This window comes from Hoplias malabaricus, chromosome 8, assembly GCF_029633855.1.
Source record: "Hoplias malabaricus isolate fHopMal1 chromosome 8, fHopMal1.hap1, whole genome shotgun sequence".
In the NCBI taxonomy this organism is placed as follows: domain Eukaryota; kingdom Metazoa; phylum Chordata; class Actinopteri; order Characiformes; family Erythrinidae; genus Hoplias; species Hoplias malabaricus.
Window position 1 is genome coordinate 28430435 of NC_089807.1, and position 21309 is coordinate 28451743.

The window sequence follows — 21309 nt, forward strand, 5'->3', positions numbered from 1 at the left end:
TAGCCCCATGAAAACAAACAAGCAGGTTTTGATCCTGTTTATTTCCTTGTGATTTTCTTTCTAAATCCGAAATTAGATAACGTAATTTTCCATTTTTCCAATTCATAACGAAAAAATACACAAACCAGTTTGCTGGATTTTACTATAGCATGAAACTGAAGACAATATACCAAGCTGAAAATGACGGATAACAATTTATTTGAGGCTCTGTGCTACTCATGTTCTGTGCCAGATGTCCTACTATTGTTGGTTCCAGCTATGAATTAATATTTCTGGTACCGGAACGTATAATTGTTTGTGGAATTGCACCCAAACTTTCCAAATTAGGGTCATGAACGTTAGGAGGGGTTGGTGTGAGCCAAATGCTGACTCATTTTGGTATGCTTTTCTTCAAAATATTCCGTTGATGTTTTGCAAAACTGAATAAAACGGCCTTCCACACAGAGACTCAGATGAACGTTAATGGGTTAATGCTGTAGTGCTGTTCCCATGGTTACCCAGTCGCGATTAACACGAAAGCTGTATGTTCCGAGTCTCTGTACGAAAATACTATCTATATAAAAATAAAGCCTGATTTAAAACTCAAGACTACTGCACAATGGATAACTGTGATTTACAAAAACTCTCCGTCAGAGGAGCTCTAATATGTCCTCAGTTTAAGCCGGAGATAACACTATACAGCGACTGTTCCCAGTCATATCAGTGAAGTGAATCTCGACCTGCTCACCAGCGACTGTGGAGCCACGTACAGAATAGTAAGTTTACTGATGATTATTTTACACAAATCCACCTTATTTTGAAACACGGACGTACGTTATCCTAACATGAATATAAAAGTTGTAGGCGAAGAGTATCAAACAACGTGAGTTCATTGATTTGCACTCTTTATCTAATTTGCCAGCTCCATTTACCATAGAGGTGCACTCTAGATCCATAGTGACTGGACTCCATTTACTTTTTTATCGGACAATTTTATTAGTTCCATTTGAACCTGACCTTCAAATCAATTTGAGTGGTAGATCATTCTCAACATTGCAGTGTCACTGACATAATACTGTGTTAGTGTGTGTTACACTGGTATGAATGAATCAGACACAGCTATGCTGCTGGAGTTTTTTATACACCTCAGTGAACAGTCCACCAATCAAAAATACCACATGTCTGCCTACAGAAATATCTTAAACTTGCCTTAAGGTGAATGGTTTATGAGTTTCTCATTGGTCTGTTCAAACTCAGCCCCGCCCCACAGGTTTTTCAAGTGGAATTACTTCTGGTTCACTTACAGGCTGTGGGCCTTGGAATGTCAGATTATTTAAACGCTTATCTGCTCTGGTCTCGGTCTCTGATACAGGAGCAGGAGTCTAAAGTTCTAGTCTCCCATCTCTTGAGTGTGGGTTCAATTTAAATCCTTCCAAGTACTGATTAGTTGCCAGCCAGGAGATAAGCTACCCAGGACTCTCTTTTCTTCAGAAGTGACTCGTTACATTCTCCTAAATATGACCAAAACTGACTTGGGGTGTCCAAAATGTACACGTGATTGTATCTAAATTGCCTTTTTGTGTTTGTTTGAGATACGTGGTGATGGGTCAAGGACAGTAAACCTGGAAGAAGGATTAAACCAAATAGATATTGAGGTGGTTTCAGAGGATGGCACCACTAAGACATACAGAGTGGAGCTGACCAGGATTTCAGCCAAAGATGCCAAATTGAGCAATCTGGCCGCAGAGGGACATCAACTTCACCCTCTGTTCGCTGCAGACATTTATGACTACTCCTGTAAGATTTTCCTGTAGTTGGTATTTTATAAAGCTCACAGTAATATGTCTGAAAACCTGAATTGATTTGTCTGTTTAGGCTTTGTGGGTTTTGACTGTCAAGTGGTCACTGTAAAAGCTGAAGTTCCTGACCATAACATGCAGGTGTTAGTGACAGAGGCCTGCTCCTTAGGCTCTGTGTGTTTAAACACCGGAGACACACACATCACTGTCACAGTTTCATCACCAGATGGCACCAACTCACAAGTAAGTATATCAACTCCACTTTTCTTGTACAGATTCTGTATCAAATGTTTCTTTAAGCCTTAAGATCTTCTTTGAAATGCACACTTTTGAGACATCAAAAAACAACAGCAGTGTAAGTGTTCAGAGTGTCAGAAGCTTGAAAAGAGATATAGGACACACTCAACTCAGTTTACAGCAATAAGTGAAGTTAAATAGTGCACTTTCCTACTCATTTCTGTGTTTTGAAATGCATAATCATAAAAAAAAAAAAAAAACATGGCTTGTATTAAAAATGCTACTGCAACGGTGCTTGCTTGCAAAGGTGAACACATGAGCTGTCGTTGTTACAAAATGACAGAACAAACTAACGTCTGGATTGATGATTTCTTTAATCATTATTTTACAGCAGATCTAGATGCTAGACTCTGTCCAGTGGCTTCTGCCTTGCAATGAATGAAGGGATTTCTATTCATTTTTATTGAAAGGTCTAAAACTAATGAATTCCTCAGGGGCAGATACATTTGGGTACTTTACCTGCAATTTAGGCAGTAGAAGATTTTCAAGCATAATAAAAACAATAAACAAACAAGAATATATATTGAGAAACAACCTCATTCTACATTCTTTTTAACTACACAGTAAAATACCAGTATTTTTTGGTTGCTAATGAATGCTTTTCATTTTTCAGATGTATAAAATAGTTATTACTCGGGAACAGATTCCTTTAGCTGTCAACTTCTGTGATGTAAAAGACCAAATGGAGTTTGAATGCCCTGTCTCTTTAAGTGCTCTCTACAGGCCTGTGTCGATAAACAAAAGGTAGGAAAACTCATGATGGAACTGAACAATTGCTGTGTAATTGTGTTAATTTGAGAAGAAATTTTAAGCAATAAGCCACTAGAGGATGCTTAAGCAATACCACAAGAGAAGAGCTACAGCTTTTCTCTTACAGCTGTTATACTGGTTATCTACTGTTCTTGACCTACAGCCTTCATGCCTATGACTGAATCACACCTGTGCTAATATTCATTGTAACAGCTGGGTGTGAAGTTGCTTTTATTCCATTTTTTTGCAAGCACAATTTTATTTACAGTAACAAGTGACAGCAGATTAATATTTGTTTACCTAATTAATTAGCTCTGCCAAGATAATAGCTTCTGCAAACTTGGACTGGACTGGTACCAAGCAACACAAGTATTATACTGCGCACTAGCTTGCGATTTTACTAGGTCTATGTTAGCATTTTGTATCATGCAAATGTATCTTCATAAATATTTAAACCTCAATACGCCCAGTGTAGCTTCTGATACTGTAGAGCACCTCTTTAAAACTTGCTTGTGTTTAGCAAGTTGATAAATGTAGAATTAGAAGTTCTAGTGCTGTTATACTCTGTACCAGCATGCAGGGAATGTCTTTTGTCCAACCAGATTACTTGGTCACCACTTACTGTTATATAATGAATATTATTAATCATTTGTTTACAATAATTACAGTAAAGTTTTATCAAGTTGCAAAACAACACGATTAAAGATTATTCCACTTAACAGCACAGTTACATTTAAAAAGTATTACTTTTATACATAGTTTAACCTGTCCTCTGTTATGTGTAAAATGTGTCAGAAGAATACATCAATTTTGAAATTGACTCAGCTCATTAAACTTAAGATTTCATAATGATTTTTATAACATTCAAAAAATTTGATGTGTTTTGTGCAGCGAGCCAAAGGCCATCTTCTCAGCTCCGTATATTGACATGCTGACTCGGAGGTCAAAAGTTCATCCGTTTACAGGGTGTCCACTGGGGGACTGTTGGAAAGTTCCAGAGACTGAGCTTGACAAGAAAATGTCCAACGCATCCGTCAAATGTTTCTTTGCTTATCGTGGTATGAATATCATTGCAAAAGAAACTAAGCCTCAGCCTAACTGTAAAATGCATATGAACTTTGCTCAGTGAATCTAATAGAATTCCAGTGAATGATTAATTTGCTCACGACAATTAATCAATTGTTTCTTCAGGCTGTGAAAAGGAGCTGAAACTTGCAGAGATTGGGGCACATGCAAAAAATTGTCCTTACAAACCACCAGTCAAACTAGATGCTAAGGCCAGTATTAACCATTAAGGAGGTTTAAAGTATGGTTTGCTTAATATAACTGACTTTTTAAAATTGTGTTACGTATTTAATTTTGTATATTTTTTCATCTGTATATAGGAGGTCACTGAGACAAACTGGTACAATGAACATTCCACATCCTCAAGTGGATGGGAAATTGAAGCAAAGCACACTGCTCAGGTGGGAACCACAGTTTTATAAATATAATGACACATTTTCGGGACTTTTCAATATGTTGAGCATGCAACTTTGCAATGATTATTTTTAGGTTCGAAACTGGGAGAAAAGACTGCAGACAGCATTTGGCGAGGGCAATGTAGATGACTTGTGCAGTCATGCTCAGAACCAGCTAAAGCTTTACAGAGAAAGGCTTCCCAAATCAGGTGTGATACTTTTCAAAGTCTCAAGGGCTAAAGGGCAAACTCTTAAAAATAATGGTACAAAACAATTCTTTAGAGCAGTGTTTTAGAAACAAAAACAAATTTGGATACAAATGTGATAGCAGTAAATGAGAACTTTGAAACAAAAATGAGCATTAGTGTCAAATTTCAAGTAAATATTGTATGCATTTTTATTGGTAGCAGAATTAAGTGGCCCCCACCTATCAAAAGTATGTTCTGTCATCAGTGCTCTACAGTTGGTCACTGAAGAAGGATACTCTTTAAGACCTTAAGTTAAGGAACATAACTAACAAGAAATCAGTTAAGAGAAAGCGCAAATTTAATTTTCCACTTAGGAAAATAGATGTAGGTTATGTTTAAATAACCTACACGGACACGGGGAGAACACACCAACTCCTCACAAACAGTCACCCGGAGCAGGAATCAAACCCACAACCTCCAAGCCCCTGGAGCTGTGTGACTGCGACACTACCTGCTGTGCCACTGTGCCGCCCTCTCAATCAATCAATCAATAAATAAATAATCAGTACCTTCCCATTAGGGAAGCATATCTTCTAAAATATTCCAGCTAAACCCGGCAATTAACACATAAGTAGAGTCAGGTTTCTTTGGGTTAATCCATTTTAAAAATATGCTGGACTGAATAATGTACTGAATATAAAAAGCATATACTGAAACTGAAGAATAAACATATATTCGCATTGAACAGAATCATACAGAATGACATTTATTGGTAATCAATAAACCACCAAGGAACTACATGAAAAAAGTTACCTTAATTCTCTCGTTTATAAGATATCATGAGCTGTTTTTATTGTTTAAAGAAGTAACTTCAGAGAACAATATATAAATAAGTATTACATGAGTATTCTGCCTATGTTATAAATTAAAAATGATTGCTTTGCAAAGAAAATGATGAATCTCCAAAATCGTAACTTTCGCTAGTACAGACCACGTCCATAAAGCCTGAAACAAAGAGGGTAACTCAGATATTTTGGGGAGGAGTTCAGGGTGGCTTTGGAATGCGTATGAAGCCAAACACCCCTGTTGGATAGATGAATACAAGAAAAGAGGGGTGGAGATTGCAGCGAGTTTTGGGACAAGGCAATGATGTGAGTTCACAGTGTATAGCTGAAGGGAGGAGTTTGGGCATGGTCATACTCCCAAAATTATTTTTTCACATACCTTCACATATAAAAGAAAAAAAAAACATCTTAACTTTCAGTGGAATTTTGGAGCATTTCTATTGGTTAATTTATCATTGATTATTTACATTGAGAAGGACAGCTGCTGTCTTCAAACACTGTAGTAAATGGAGATACATGAGACACATTTTTTTTCTTGGGCAGCAATGAAATACAGACCCATTTTAGAGGCCTCAAATTCTATAAAGATTTTGGTCAGTGCATCAGTGTACCTTTTTCCATGCTCTTTCTAACGTTTTAGGTGATATGGTGCAGTATGAGGCAGGAGAGTCACCTCTGGATTGTTTGGAACAAGCAGCCATCCACTATGCTACTGCTATCAAATTAAGACCCAGGGATTCTAAACTTCATTTTCTGCTTGGAGATACTCTAGAGGAATATTATTATGCTACAGAAATGTATGGTCTAAAAAAGAAGGTATGAACTACACTTTTTAATCTAGATATCTGAAATTTTATTTGGGAGAGAGACACTCAATCACTCAGAGTACCTTATAAACAGGTATATATATTACCTGTAATGCTACAGGTATTATATATTACCTATAAAACTACTCATGGTGTTCTGTTCAAAAGTATTTTAATTATACAAGCTTGCAAAAAAAATAATTTTATCCACTTTTATAAGGCTTGCATGGGAGACCAAACAAGGGCATGTTCATACTTGGTAACTGATTGTTTCCTAGGTTGAAGGATATAACCACGATCTTAGCGAAGCCCATACAACAGGGAGGCAGGAGGAGGTTTTGGCAATCTGCAAGCTTCATGGTTTCCTGGGAACACCCACAATAGAGAACCAGCTGAAAGCCCTTGACCTAGAGTACCGCCAGCTAAAAGATCAGCATCAGTCTGGAAAGGCTGATTATGTCCAGACTCTTTTCATATGGTTGTCCAAAAAAGCTGGAAAGGTATCTTGCCAATGCCACTTGTAGTATAAAGAAATGTATGTTAGTTTAGCTGAATATAAATGTTATACACAATATAAGAAAATAAGAATAGAGTTAATGGAACAATAGATGTTGTTTACACTGCAGAGTCTATATATTTAGTATATAATTATTACAGCATTTACAGTCTGTAAAGTGTTGACTGTGTTGACGCTATTGAGATGAGGGTACAATTACAAGAGCTACAGTGTTGACTGTATTTTTACAACAGCTACATTATCAAATTTATTGCAATATTAGTTGAAGTGCTGACTATGTTACAGCAGTCACAGTGCTGAATGTGCTGTTACAAGTTAGTGTCGACTATAAGGTTACTGTAGTTGCAGTGTTGAATGTGCTGTTACAGTGATGAAAGCACTGTTACCACAGTTGCTGTTTTGAATGTACAGTGTTGACCATATTGACTTTATTAAAATGTAAGCCATGTGACTATAAAAATTGTTGTAGGAGAGCAAGGCTGGAGGGTGTGATGAAGAGAGCTGGCTGAACAAAGCTTTTTTGAAGTACCTGGATGCCTGGTCTTTGAGCCCAGAGAATTGGGAGATGAACCTGCAGGTGGGCCGTCTGCTGCTCCTACAGGGGAAGAGCAGAGATGCACTGCAGCATTTCTACAATGCTCTGGCCCTTACACCCTCACAGCCAGCAGTTAGGTCAGACTTGATTTTGGAGTTATATTTGATTTCCAACAGTATCCATGAGGCCATTTTAGTGGTCTGTAGTTTGGGGGCGCTGTTTGCAGGACAAACTGCTGCAGTTTTTGATTGTTTTTTATGTAATGGAAGCAGACTTTGCTTTGGTGTTTATCAGTCACAGCAGATGAATTGATTCAAGAATTTGAGAAGGCATTTAAAAAAATTGCTTCAAATGCCTTTTAATTAACATTAAGTATGATAAGACTATTACTAGGAACTTTTTTCATTCATTTTGTGTCTAAATGAGCCAAGGATTGTGTGTATAAAGTGTGTCATATGGATGTTGCAAGTGAAGTCCTGTGGGAGGAGGGGCAGCTTTTAATTTGTTTTAACAAATAATTCAAGAAATTGAAATAAATATTTGAAGTGTCTGTAAATCTGTATGTTAAGTCTCAGATGTGAAAAAAGTAAATTCCGTAGAATGCAATTGGCAATAGAATGTCAATAGAAGGGGACTGTGGAGTCACCATGCCTTTGGATTCACCATGCCCAGTTACAAGCATAGAACTAGAGAGTTTAAAAGTCAATAGCATGTGACTGTGAAGCAGTGGAACTACATTCTCTTGTGTAGTGAGTGCTCAAATTAATGCTATTGTTCTTGAAGGTGATTAAATCATCTAATGTAAAGCCTTCATAATAGTAGCAACGTGTGTTAAGCTCCTTGATTTCAGAATAAATATGGATAAACATGACTACAAAAATGTAAAAATATATAATGTTTGGACATATACTAGGTATACATTACTGATTATGGGCCATTTGTTGCTACACAAAATTTGTAACAAATCACAACAATAATGTGGTGTCTCTACAAAGTCTGGCTAAACTGTAGGCATAAATCATATAAACTTTATAGCATACCTTTATCATGGCAGGTTCTACACAGGATTAGCTATCATACAGCAAGATGGAGTTTCAGTACAAGAGGCCATTTTGTTCCTTCACCAAGGCCTGGAATATGTTATGGGCCAGTTCTTCACTTCACCTGACCATGACCTGTAAGCAAGTTAATCATTTTAATAATTTGTAACGCAGTAAAAGTGGTATTTGATATCTACCTAATGTTCCTCCACAGCAGACAGAAACAGGATTTTGGATATGCAGTGTCCATTGTGAATGTCCAGTTTCTCAGAGGTTGTCTCAGTTTGGGAGCAATAATGTCCAAACATACTATCTCAGGGCAGATGATGAGTCCGCTGCTGGTCTATCACACGTAAGTAATGTTGACAGTAATGTTGTAAGTAAAGTGATCAAATATATACTGTTGTGTGTACATGTCATTGAATAAATATGCACTACAGCGCGCTCAACTTTTGTTCAGAATCAGCTTCATATCACTGGTAAAGACGTGGCTTTCCTCTCAATCATTCCCGCAGATTCACAGTGCTTTAAACAGTGCGTCCACAGTGTTCAATAGCAAAGCAGCGAAGTGCAGGGAAACGAGACGAGTGATTGGATAAATGCTGGGCTTTGTCCCGCCCATTGGACGCTCAGCGTCTCTGGGAGTCTATGGGGCAGTGGGCTGGCCCGGACGCTCAGCTTCTGTATGATGATTGGATGATCTGTCTGAGGCTGAATCCCTTTTTGATTGACAGCGAAATGAGCGAATCAGCATTAAATTTTCTTTCTGTTCTGAGTTGAACCGGAGATTTCTGAATCCTCTTAGCGGCATTTTCTTTGTTGAAAACAGCTAGTGACAAATCGATCTTCTGTTTCTGGTGAGTTTTTTGTAGCTGCTTGTGTTTGGAGACTGACTTCTTTCACTCTTTCTGACTTCTATCACAGTTTCTGTCCAGCGGGTGCTGCTGAGCCCCTCCACCGTCACAAAGCACTCACAGGCGGACACACTTCACATGGGCCAAGGCCGTTTAAGCAGCCTAACTCTGCTGGCCATTGAGAGGACACTAGTCAAGTCCCTGGAAAAGACGGCTTGTTGGTACGACAGGGTCACAGATCATTTTCTTGAAAAGGAACGGAGGGTAGAATTTATGTATAAATAAACCGACACATTTTATGATGTAGGCCGAAATTCAGCTTCCCCTGGCACTCTGCACATGGTGTGTTCCTGCCTTGTGCCCAATGATTCCAGGTAGGACCCACCATGACTCTGAACAGGATGAAGTGGTTATAGAAAATGAATAAATTAATGAAAGTTGCAGCCTTTTGTAATAGTTATTTCCCCTTCAATACAGAATATCTTAAGTAGTCAGCGAACACATGAGAAAATATTTTATTTGGTAAAATGCTAATTGGTGAAATACAGACTTCCATTACTGTCAACTACAATCTGGACACCAAACATGGCTTGGCTCTTTGAATATTTTTTGGTGGTAAAGAGATCAATTGATTAAAACATAAAAACATGGTGTATTCCAGGTCCACGATGCATATGTTGAGCTGGCGAACATACTGTTAAATAGTGACCCTCTAGCTGCTGTGGAAGTTTACAGCAGGTTCCCATTAAAGCCTGTGAATCAACAGATGTTTGATGATGCCTTCATAACAGGAGAGATTGTCCGCATCCTTATGAAGCTAGAGCTGTATGACCATCCACAGTTGGTGCCTAACCTGATCGCCTATGGGAAGGTTATGGGACTCAGTAAGTATCTCTGTACATTATACTTAATACTCGGTTCCAAAGGCAAAATCTGTTATTGGTCTTTACTTGGCTTTTTATGCCAACCTACATGCACTTCTTCTGAAATTATGGGTTGGTGTCTCTGCTGAAGCAGTATATTCTGAGAAGTGCCCAGTCCGGTGTGGAGCTCTGTTTCTGTTTCAGCCTGAGATCCTACCCTCTGTTCAATAGCAATACAGTTCAAACTAACTAAACTGTGGGGATTGCCAGTCGGTGTGCACCGAGCATATGTCTACATTGGATGCAACCTGCAGTAGTTGTATTCACTAAATAGAAGGGGTATCTACCAACATTTGGACATATAATGCCTGTTAGGACAATTTTTGCAATTAGACCACTCAAAAATAACACTTGCTTTTTAACTTTGACCCTGTCTTGTAACTTGCTATTCTAACTGCATCCATCTCTTTCTTTTAAAGGTAGCCTTGAAAAGTACCTTGACGTACTGGATGGGAAGTTCTTGACCACTCAGCTGAAGGCTGTTTATGCAGGAATTCATGAAAAATCAGTGGATGATGAGGACCTTCAAGATTTTTTCAAATTTAAATGCTGGATATGAACACATTGGTGACATTCTTTTCATATTTACATTTTACTGCATTATTCTTGTTTACACCGTTTTAATTCGGTTTAAGTCTGTATGCCTGTGACAAAGTGGCAGAAATTAAAAACATTTAAAAATGGTCATTGTTTTTGTAGTACACTGTGTAACACGTGCCTCTGGTATGATGTAAATGTCATTTAATATTTCCAAAACAATCCAACAAAAACATCAATCTCCTGTTCTACCCAAGTACATCAGCATAAGTAGGTTCACATTTGCGTGGAAAACACTTAGAGAAGAAATATGTACAAGGTTTGGAGTCACAGGCTGTTTGGTCAGACTCTGTTCAGCTTGGTCACAATCAGAACTCGCACAGACTGGTCAAAAGAAGAGCACACGCACAGTCCCTGCTTGTCTGGACTCCAGTCTAGACTGGCGATGGGTTGAGTGGACACAGTGACATTCTGCAAGAGGTTAAGTGTCCCAGCCACTCCTCTGTCTAATCCATCTCCATCCTTTTCACTCCTCTTGGCGGGATACTCACTGCAACAATTCAATATACAGCATCAATACAAAGCAGTTACAAATTTACCTATCCACTGTTTCTAGGTTGAACAAGCTTTCGATTTTGATATAGACACTTCTCAATCTAAAGAGAAATTAATGTAAGCAGGTTGATATTGGTCAGGATACCTACACACAGAATGAATTTTCATTTCAAATGACATTTACTCCAAAATGTTAGGATGTATTGGTTGCCATGCCATTAACAAGACATTGTTAGCAGTGTGGCCAATTCTGTCATTAATTCTAGCATTAAATTAGTTTCCTTGTTTCAACTAGCTACAACATTGTTCATATTGTGTAACATATTTTATAAAGCGTGTCCACATTCTAATACTTTCAGTATTAAAAGACTTACTATTTCCATAAGTGCAAGTTGCCTGCACCACCTGTTGTCATGAATATGTCTCGGTTTTGTGGCAAATGCCTCACTTGCCATATTGTAGACTTATGGGCCTAAAATGGGGCATACAGAGGGTAAAAAGGGTGTACAGGTGAGTAATATAATAAACATGCTGAACTTTAACTTCTTGACCAATAATTGTAAAATAAATCAGTAAATGAATAGTCAGTTTATCAGTATCCTATATCTATACTTTGTGGTATATGAGAGTCCTACTGGCACATACAACATTTATATCAGTCAAATACCTTTTCAGAAACAGATGCAAAGCCTTTGGCTGGGTGCTGGGTTCTCATGTCAAAAACGTGAAATTTGCCTTCTAAAGATGTTGCCACTAATTTGTTCATATTGATATCCTTCCTGTCAAATTCAATGCTGCATACCTATCAAAGACAACAAGAGAGAAACAATATTTTTTGATTGACAATTTCGAGACCGTAGTAGTTAGAGTCGTTTTTTAACATACTTGTTATCAAATTTTAACAATATTTTTATATGACAATAATCAAAAAGCTTAGTGTTGACTGTGCTATTTTACAAGGAAAGACTCTGTGTATATATTTTATTCATGTGCTTTATGACACATTCACTTAAATACATGAGCAAGAAATGAACATCCTAAGAGGTAATTTAGTCATAGAAACCTTACACCGTTTTTAATGTTTTTCTCCCATTTTAGAGCCATATTTCGGAGGTCAAAGAGTTTGATGTCTCCATTGTCGTATCCAGCACATACACAGCGGTCCTGGTCATTGAATGCATGCCCTGATAAAACAACAAAAACAATAACTCTTATTTTTTAATTTCTTGCATTTTTTTCTTCATTAATTGCATATTTTATGAATACACACCAAAGGCAACTGTCCAGCAGTCTCTCTTTGTTTCTCCCTCAACTGGCTCCATGTTTGCCACGGGTGTGTCCTTTTGCCTTGTGTCCCACACCTTAACGGTACCTATATAAATAAGTCCAAAAATACATATATTTGGCTACAAACATCTCTAACATATGACATCAAACTTGACCATGTCTAGTTTTGAGAGTCAATATCTTACCATCTCTGCTTCCTGTAACAATTTCTGGAGCTCCATCTCCAATACCTAACCCTCCAACTCCATCAATGCTGTTTACTATTTCCTTATGTGCTTTAACAGAGTACACTGGGACCTCTGGTGCTTCTAGGTTCCTAAAGTAACATTTCATAGTGCAGTTAGTGTGTTATTGGCAGTCCTGGAAAACTGGATGGTTAAAGTAATAAGACCAGAGGATAAATTAACAGAATTTAATCATACCACACATGAAGGTTACCATCAAAATCGCCTGTGGCCAAATGCCTCTGTTGGAGAGATGTCGCTCCGAATGTTCCACATTTTATTGGCTTGGGTTTCTCTATCTGAAGTGCAAAAATTAGTACACATTTTTGAATTATAGAAATTGGTGGATCTAAGTTATGCACACAGAAGTTTTCTGTTATTTTGCCCTATTTGTTCTTTTGCTTCACAATAAAAAGAAAATCAAATGTTAAAAGTTGTAGGCATGTTCTGTAAATGAAATGATACAAACCCTCAAATAATCCATTTTTATTCCAGGGTGTGAATACCCTATATAATGCACTGTATATAGCCTCAATGCACTGTATATAACTTAACTGTTACTACCACTCAATAATAAACAACCTCTCTTTAAATGTAATAAGTATTTAGTGAACATACTGACCAGCCAACTTTCAATTTTTCATGAACTCCCTAGGACCAGAACAGTGAAGTTGTTTGGTTGGTGGATACATCTTAGCACTGCAGTGACACAGATGTGGTGGTGCTGTGGTAGTATGTGTTGTGTGCATTGAGCTGGTATGAGAGAATCAGACATAGCAGTGCTGCTGCAATTTCTAAATCCTGTGCCCACTCACTCCAATCTTTAGACACACTTTCCTTGTTGGTCCACTTTGTAGATGCAAAATCAGAGATGGCAGCTCATCTGTTGCTGCAGTTTTGTTGGTCATCCTCTAATCCTTAATCAGTGGACACAGGATGATGTTGGACATTTTTGTTGGTGGATTATTTTCAGTGCAGAAGTTATACCGAAGTGTTTCAAAACTCCAAGAGCCGTGCTGTACCTGATCCGCTGGTACCAGCATAACACAATGACACACCATCACATAGTCACTGCAGTTAATTTACACGCTGTGGTCTGGTCCCTTGGGAGTCTTGACCATTGAGAAACAGGGTAAAGGAATGAATGGCAATACTAAACTGTAACTGTAAAACTACAAAGTGCACTGAGCTAGGTCTATGGTAAGTGGTGCTGATAAAATTGAAAGTAACTGTAGCAATGGCTAACATCAGAAAAATGTTGACTTATTTTGATAATTTTACGTTTATTACAAGACTTATATTGTTTTCCACAAGGAAAGAAACGAAAAACCAAGCAGATGTTAGACTCAGTGTTACTCTCTGTTGCCATGACGACAATGCACCAGGACTTTTCTAAAATCATCAGAGTACTTCACGTTTAACAATAAAATCCTGAGACAGAAACGGCATTATAAATATAACCCAATAAATACACTGCACCTCTTTTACGAGCTGTATGTCTCCGTGCTGAACCTCGTAGATCTGAATAACTCCGGTTCCTCTGGGGAAGTTACCGACACACACGAACTTAGCGCTGCACGGAACCCACTTAGTGTCGAAAACGGTGTAGTTTAGACTCTTCTGAATATGAGCGATAATCTGTGGTTTATCAAGAGAAGCGGACATAGCGGATAAAACGGTATCTGGATACAAAAGACAATAAAACAAAATTACTAAAATCTGTTCTAATACCCACTCGGCTACACTGAAAGAGCGAGGTTAGCAATGAAGAGCAGACATTCTAAGAGTTGATTCTTTGATTCCAAAGCGTTTGGGAGTCGGGATCAACTATTGGTCACTGACTCTAGGAACCGAAACACTTGGAGTCAACAAAGCCCATTTTTAAAGTTAAACTGACAGGTAATTGCATAAATTACACATTTAAAAATATGTATGATTTCTAACATCTCTGAAAAAAATCTGTACATGGCCATGGCGCTGTTATGGAAACTAAGGATTCATTTATACGGACACTAGTTAAAATGAAGTGGCGGCTAAGAATTGGAGTCGACTCCTGAAAAACATATTCGTTCATCACTTAGCTAACAAGGCCCGGAGATAGCTGGTCACACTCCTGCCTGATCGCTCCATTACAGTAGTAGGAGTAAATATTAAATAAACACTGAGGAACGGCTGGTCTGCACCACATTTACAATTTCTCTGTAGCATCAATCCATGGCTTATGGATTACTAAATTTAAATTATCATTGTTGCCAAAGTTTATATTATTTACGGGCACAGATGCTGTCAGTGAATCAGATCAATTAGTTCAGCTCACAAAAAGAGCCAAATCCTTCAACTATCACCTTTTAATGTAGCGTTTTTCCCGTAATCAATGTTTTCTATTAATTAGCTTTCAGTAAAATTTCAGCGTACCTCTTAAGTCGAGCAAAATTCACACTGACGTGTTTGGTATTTTAAAAAATAAGCCAGACTTTGATAAGAAAGGCAAAATATGGGTAATGCAGATAAGATGCACCAGTGAGTTATTCAAAAATCGGACATAATTCCCAACTTTGATATATCGGTTCATAGGCTCATCTCAAATGATTAATCAAACTAAGGCTACAACACTAATATCGTAGTGGTCTACAAAAAGCTTGCAGTTTGTGACAGAATACTAATAATTTTTTGCTAGTGTAAATTGCACATCTAGCTTTACAAAATAATCAGCAGTTCAATGCAAGCCGGCACCGAAGTACCGAGCCACCGAATCGACTCTTTTTATGAACAACACATCCCTGGTTGATTCTGCAGTGCCCGGAAGAGGACGGGTCTTTTATCGGAGAATGGGGGACACAGCGTGTTCAACATAAACAGAGCAGCTCGAAAACCCAGCAGTTTTTGTTAGTTTTAAGGAGCAGTATTAGACCGTTAACAACAACATGGAGTCTGCTGATAACCCAGGCTCAACGGTTAGCGGCTCAGTGGAGAGTGAAAGCGCAGCGGGCAGCTTTGAGAAAGTGAAGTCTAAGAAAAGTCTGAAACGTAAACGCGCCGCGGCGGAGGTGGAGATGGACTGTGAGGACCCTGTGGCTCCAAAGAGACCCCAGTTCCCCCCAATATCAGGAGACAGACTCACGGTAACTCAGAACAGACTCATGTTACTTTAAACCCAGTATGTTATAATTATCCAATACAATCTAATTTAGCTGTCGTATGCCTTGTTTTACCAAGTTCTCCACGTGTCTTTCGGCGCATGCGCGAAACTCAGCTGATCGAGTTAAAGGGCCCATATCTTGAATTTTTCTTCTGAAGGAACTTTGTCCCTTGAGCTTCATTCAGTGGCAACTGTAGAAAACATTTTAGTGGGGGGATACATGTAATCAGTGAAAATCTTTGGTAGGTACGATAATGGGTGTATAGTGTGTAGCATGGGACATTTCTTGGTATGCATGTTATTTTGCAAGTAAATACAAAGGTTTATTTCCTTGGCTAATGATTTAACTTGAATATCAAATAATTTACGAGATCAGCCGTGGAATCATAAATTACGCTATCAGTGGATGAATGTCAGAGCTTGAATGTATCATCACCAATAAGTCAGTTTGTTAAATGTAAATATTGTTATCTGATAACAGAAAGCTTATGTCTATTACAGCATGTATTACGTATAATTGTTTCCATTCCCTCAGTTATGGCATGAACAATATTTGTATTGTAGCTCAAATCCACGTGTTGAATATATGCCGAAAACTGAAATGAGTGTGGTCTCCTGGACACAAAAGGGGATTTGTGTGTGCTTGACCACACATACATTTTTAAACCATAACTATTTCTATGCACTTTGGCCTTTTGTCGACATGTAAGCAGTGTTTTTGGTCACTGAAAAAAAGTACATTTTGGAAAACCGTGGCCACTGTGAAGATATTTAGAAAGAAATGTTTCTGTTTTTTGGTGTTAAAAGGAAAAATAGAATTTTGGGTTTGTAGCATGTGTGTGTCATTATCTCCTTTCTCTGATATCAGTGTGTGTGCCATTGGTTCATTTGTTTACATGAGGTGTATGAGGTATGCAGCCAAAACATTGTTGGTCTTATAAGACCTCTGAGTGGCCAGCAAGGCTTTATGGCTAACATTTTATTGCCGCCTGCTGGTTTGGCATGTTCTTGAAAGTACTCAGGGTTAATAGTGTGTGTTTACATTTTCCTGTGGACAGAAGTATTTTAAAATCACTGCTTGTGTGGACAGAAAGGTTTTTAAAGATGAATGAGAAAAACGACAGTTTTTTTTTTTAAATTCATGTATACGTATGGACTAGGCCTAAAATTGTCCTTTAAAGCTGTGGCCAGTACCTCAGTTTTTCTGCATTATATGTAGATCAGATGTTTAGAGTCACTAGGGCTTGCAGCAGTTTCCATACATGGACTTTACTTGGGCGGTCTGGTGCCTGGGTAGAAAAGATCATTTGGGTTCAACTTGGATATGTTTTATACCAAGATGCCTTATTTCACTACTTTGAAACTAACAACGTTTCAGCTGAAGCCTTTTAAATTGTGTGCTGCAGTACGTGAGTGGGAACTAGAAGTTCTTTTTGCGCAGTCACATACCCCATTCCATTCCTGGGCCTTCCCAAGTGTGTGCTATGATGATGTTTGATGACGTCAAGGACTGAGCAAAAGGGTTGTTCAAGTGTTCAAGGGGTTGGAGCGTTAGGAACAGAATGGGACACTCACCCTCTTCAGGCGTTTACATCAATATGGTTTAAACGTGAAAAACAATGGCTAAAAGTCAAATTAGGCTTTACTTTATTAAACTTTAATAAATACTTAAACATAATTTATTATAATGTCTTATGAGTATTTGTGTCCAATATTAAATTATAAGCTATACAACAGTTAGTTCCAGTCACACATTTTCATTGGTTGAGAATCATTCTAAAGTGTGCCTTTTTTGCGATGGCGGCACGTCTTTTTCACAACCACGGTATCAGTCCGCTGAACTCCATTGCTAAAAACTCTCAGCTGTCTTTATCACTCTTTTCACTGCTTAATTAGCTTCAGTTCATGTTTCAGACCAATAAAATTGTCTTCAGTTTACTTTGAGAATACTAATACTGATTATAATTGGTACTAATATCACATACCAATTACAATCAATCACTGTGATTAACACATTTAACTCGTAAGTTTAACTTGAAATAAATGAATACTGATGGCAGTGACTGGCACTAAAGACTGTTTAATTCAACACAAATACAAAATAAAACATTAATTAAATGACTTGAGATGAAGCCAGGTTAAGAACACAAAAACAAGAAAAACAAAGTCAGATAACAGATACCAGTGGAGAGAAACCCCATCTGAGATTTAGTTGCTGTAACTGTCCTTAGCATTCGTGAGGAGCTTTATTTATTTATTTTTTGCTGCACATTCAGGACATCTCAAATAATTCCCCATTCCCTACATAGTGCACTAACATTACAAGTAAATCTGGGTTTAGAACCGAGCACAAAATGTTTAAAATTAAGTCATGCAACCATGGTTCAATATGAATATGTTATATTAGAAGTATAATGCATTATGGCTGGTTACTTCTTACAGTGCACTACAAAAGGAACATGTGGAAATTTGAGATAGTTGCAGCCCACCCGAGCTCACTGGGCTAGATAAAGACTCTCTAGCGCAGAAGCAAGCTTATCTAGCGTAGTTTATTCAGCAGATCAGGGGTCTGGGTAGTTTACTTGGCAGGTTAGTGATACTGTAGTGGTGAGCTGAGACTGATCCAGTCTGAGCAGTGAGTGCAGTGCAGTAGAGTTCATTACTGTGGCATAGCAACAAGCTACATGTTGAGGAACTATAATTTCACGAGCTGTTGTATAAAAGCAATAGAAAACTCCCTCTCATGTTCTTTTGCTTAATTATATGTTACTTCTGTTTGATAAAATACAACATAACTTGCATTTACAATTAAATTAGCACTTTTAATATGAATAATACAAAACTACCTGATGTTAGTTTACATCACTGCAGTTAGAGGGCTTTTCCATTAACTTCAGCATTTTTAAATCGTGACTCAAACCACAGAAGTCTTATAAAAGTTTGAAGGTTTTAGTTACACTTAAAGTGTTTATACTTCTTATTCTGTGGCATGTTGTTATTGGTTTCTGTGAGGAACGTCACAAGCCTGCAGTGAATATTGGGTATTTGCTTTCACGAAAGTGTCATCTGCTGCAGACTTGCGGGAAGGGCGCATAAATTGCATATAGGGGGTGCTTGTGAGCACCCTTGTTGGGACACCCTAAAGCTTTGCACACGGATATGTGCATATGAGTGGCATGAGGGCACAAGTGTGAGTATTGGGACAGGGGGATAATGTCTACCAGCATGAGACAATTAGGGAACAGCATTTAGGGAACATCAATAAATAAACACTAACAGTATTCTGAAAGTGAGAAGTTTGGGGAACATTGATAAATTTTAGTGTCTACAGACAGTCTGATTGTGAGATATTTAACACCATTACACTGTAGCATCTTCTGAGATGTCTGAATTTGAGGTGCTTAAAGACCACCAGTGAAGCTTAGCATCTACAGGTATATCTGAATGTGAGATGTTTAGGGAACACTAGCGTCTTCCTATATAAGCCTTATGCACAATTATTCTTGGTAGGGTCCAGACCCACGATTTGCCTGGAACAAGATGTGAACAGAAAATGAGTGAATTCATGAATTATAAGTTTCTGAGAGTCTGACAATAATACAAAGAATTAATTAATTAGGAAGAGCGGTCTGTTTAATCTAAAAGTAAGGAGGTGGACGTTTATTGTTTTCTTAGTAGTGGAGGTGTGTACAATTCCAGTTGATACTTCCCATGGTCAAAGAAGCCTGCAAATGCAGTATGAATAAGATGCATTTAATTACATTATATTACTATATTACAGTATATGTACTGTTGCTGATGTTACCCAGCAAAAAATCTTTACTGCAGAACAGCACAAAAGACTTGGCTAAATAACATTACACTTTGAGTTGTGTGGGAATTAAATTAATAGCATACCACCAGTAACTATTTCTGTACATACTGGAAAATCATGGACATTCTGGTTAAGTTCACGTTCAGCAAGTGAAGTCACATACTGATGTTTGATGATTAGTTTTGAATCACAAAAGCCACTGCAATTGCAAAAGACATCAAAGTTTCATCACCTCAATCAAACACCATTCTATGGCGTCACAGTCCAATGTTTGGGGTCTTTATACTCCTCTTACAGACACTTGGCATTTTATGTGGTGACTATAAGCCCATATGCAGCTGCTCCACTGCATGCCTTTTCACTTAATGTTTTTCTGTGGTGCTTATACAAGCTGTGTGCAGTTATCTTGCAAACTATGGTGCTATCATTCTGCTTAGATGTTGAATCTAATGTTTTTTTTTTTTTGTGGTTTTCAGGGTGGTACTAGTGAAATGAGAAAAGTACCTGTTCCTTCACATCGATACACACCTCTGAAAGAAAACTGGCTCAAAATCTTCACCCCCATTGTAGAGAATCTCCAACTGCAAGTCAGATTTAATCTCAAAACAAGAAATGTTGAGATAAAGGTAAGGAACAATTTTTGACATGTACACAATGATAAACCTCTGAATGTATGTGAATGTTTTTGATAAGTTCATTAACCACTTCTGTTTTCACAGACATGCAAAGAAACACAAGACATTGGTGCCCTCACGAAAGCTGCGGATTTTGTAAAGGCATTTGTTCTAGGATTTCAGGTCGAGGTGGGTATTTAAATGCAGTATCTTATAGGTTACAGTTTATATAGCTCTTGCTTATGTAATGTTTTGTTGGAGATGAACACTAACCTTATGAATCATCCTATAGGATGCACTTGCACTCATCAGACTGGATGAACTCTTCCTGGAAACATTCGATGTCACAGATGGTCAGATTATACCCATTGTTAACATGAACTAGCCTTTTATATACATTTTTTTTTATAAAGGAATATGGAATGATGTCTCATAATACATGCAATTTGTTGTTACAGTAAAGCCCCTCAAAGGGGATCACCTGTCTAGAGCTATTGGTAGAATTGCAGGCAAAGGAGGAAAAACAAAATTTACAATTGAAAATGTTACGAAGACCAGGATAGTCCTTGCAGACACGTAAGTACATTTTATTCTTAAAAGGTTTAACTGTCATACTAGAGTTTAAGACTTAAATGCTGCTACATTTTTGCAGAAAAAAAGAGCATTGCTTTCCAAAGCATAGGCTAACATTCCTTATTTATTCATTTCATTTTGCAGGAAAGTTCATATATTGGGATCTTTTCAGAATATAAAAATGGCAAGGACAGCTATATGCAACCTCATCTTGGGTAAGTAAAATAAGAGATAATCATTGTGTCATGAATGGTAAAATAATAGAATCTGTACTAATGTTTCCTTTTATCCCAATAGGGAGTCCACCATCAAAGGTGTATGGTAACATTCGAGCTGTTGCCAGTCGTGCTGCTGAGAGATTCTAACACTGGCTGGCATTTGCTTGTCATTGACCTGCTGTACAGCTCTAGGACTGATACAGAAATTGGGCCAATTATTGACTTGCAGGAATACTGGCCTAAAATATCTAATGAGTGGAACTGTTCAGTGATCAGAACACTTTAATTTTCTGATGGATCACTAATTACTATAAATAAATAAACCACATCACTGGAAATGAGACAAGTCTTGGAT

General features: G+C 37.8%; 3 protein-coding genes across 6 annotated transcripts; 2 read left to right on the top strand and 1 right to left on the bottom strand.

Moving 5' to 3' along the window:
- Nucleotides 1-538: 538 nt before the first annotated feature.
- LOC136705195 (uncharacterized) lies at nt 539-10552 on the top strand. Of its 4 annotated transcripts, XM_066678512.1 has the most exons (17): nt 539-755; nt 1572-1776; nt 1855-2021; nt 2689-2819; nt 3717-3883; nt 4017-4102; nt 4211-4291; nt 4380-4494; nt 5959-6134; nt 6403-6624; nt 7111-7313; nt 8231-8353; nt 8431-8568; nt 9141-9291; nt 9378-9444; nt 9732-9954; nt 10413-10552. In XM_066678512.1, exons 3-14 carry the CDS (start codon nt 1914-1916, stop codon nt 9250-9252), a joined length of 1662 nt encoding a protein of 553 aa, XP_066534609.1. In that variant the 5' UTR covers nt 539-755; nt 1572-1776; nt 1855-1913; the 3' UTR covers nt 9253-9291; nt 9378-9444; nt 9732-9954; nt 10413-10552. The 4 variants fall into 4 exon arrangements, with proteins under 4 accessions (XP_066534609.1, XP_066534608.1, XP_066534610.1 ...); XM_066678511.1 differs by lacking the exon at nt 9378-9444; XM_066678513.1 differs by lacking the exon at nt 9378-9444 and having other exon boundaries at nt 8434-8568.
- Nucleotides 10553-10657: 105 nt separating this feature from the next.
- dnaaf10 (dynein axonemal assembly factor 10) lies at nt 10658-15327 on the bottom strand. Its single transcript, XM_066678515.1, has 9 exons — nt 15012-15327; nt 14076-14278; nt 12795-12895; nt 12558-12688; nt 12356-12457; nt 12154-12269; nt 11753-11887; nt 11460-11557; nt 10658-11080 (listed from the first exon to the last, which is right to left on the bottom strand). Exons 2-9 carry the CDS (start codon nt 14259-14261, stop codon nt 10873-10875), a joined length of 1077 nt encoding a protein of 358 aa, XP_066534612.1. The 5' UTR covers nt 14262-14278; nt 15012-15327; the 3' UTR covers nt 10658-10872.
- On the top strand, nt 15324-21243 carry pno1 (partner of NOB1 homolog). The gene is made up of 7 exons (XM_066678516.1): nt 15324-15718; nt 20026-20175; nt 20269-20352; nt 20456-20516; nt 20622-20739; nt 20881-20951; nt 21034-21243. Exons 1-7 carry the CDS (start codon nt 15521-15523, stop codon nt 21099-21101), a joined length of 750 nt encoding a protein of 249 aa, XP_066534613.1. The 5' UTR covers nt 15324-15520; the 3' UTR covers nt 21102-21243.
- The last annotated feature ends 66 nt before the right edge of the window (nt 21244-21309 follow it).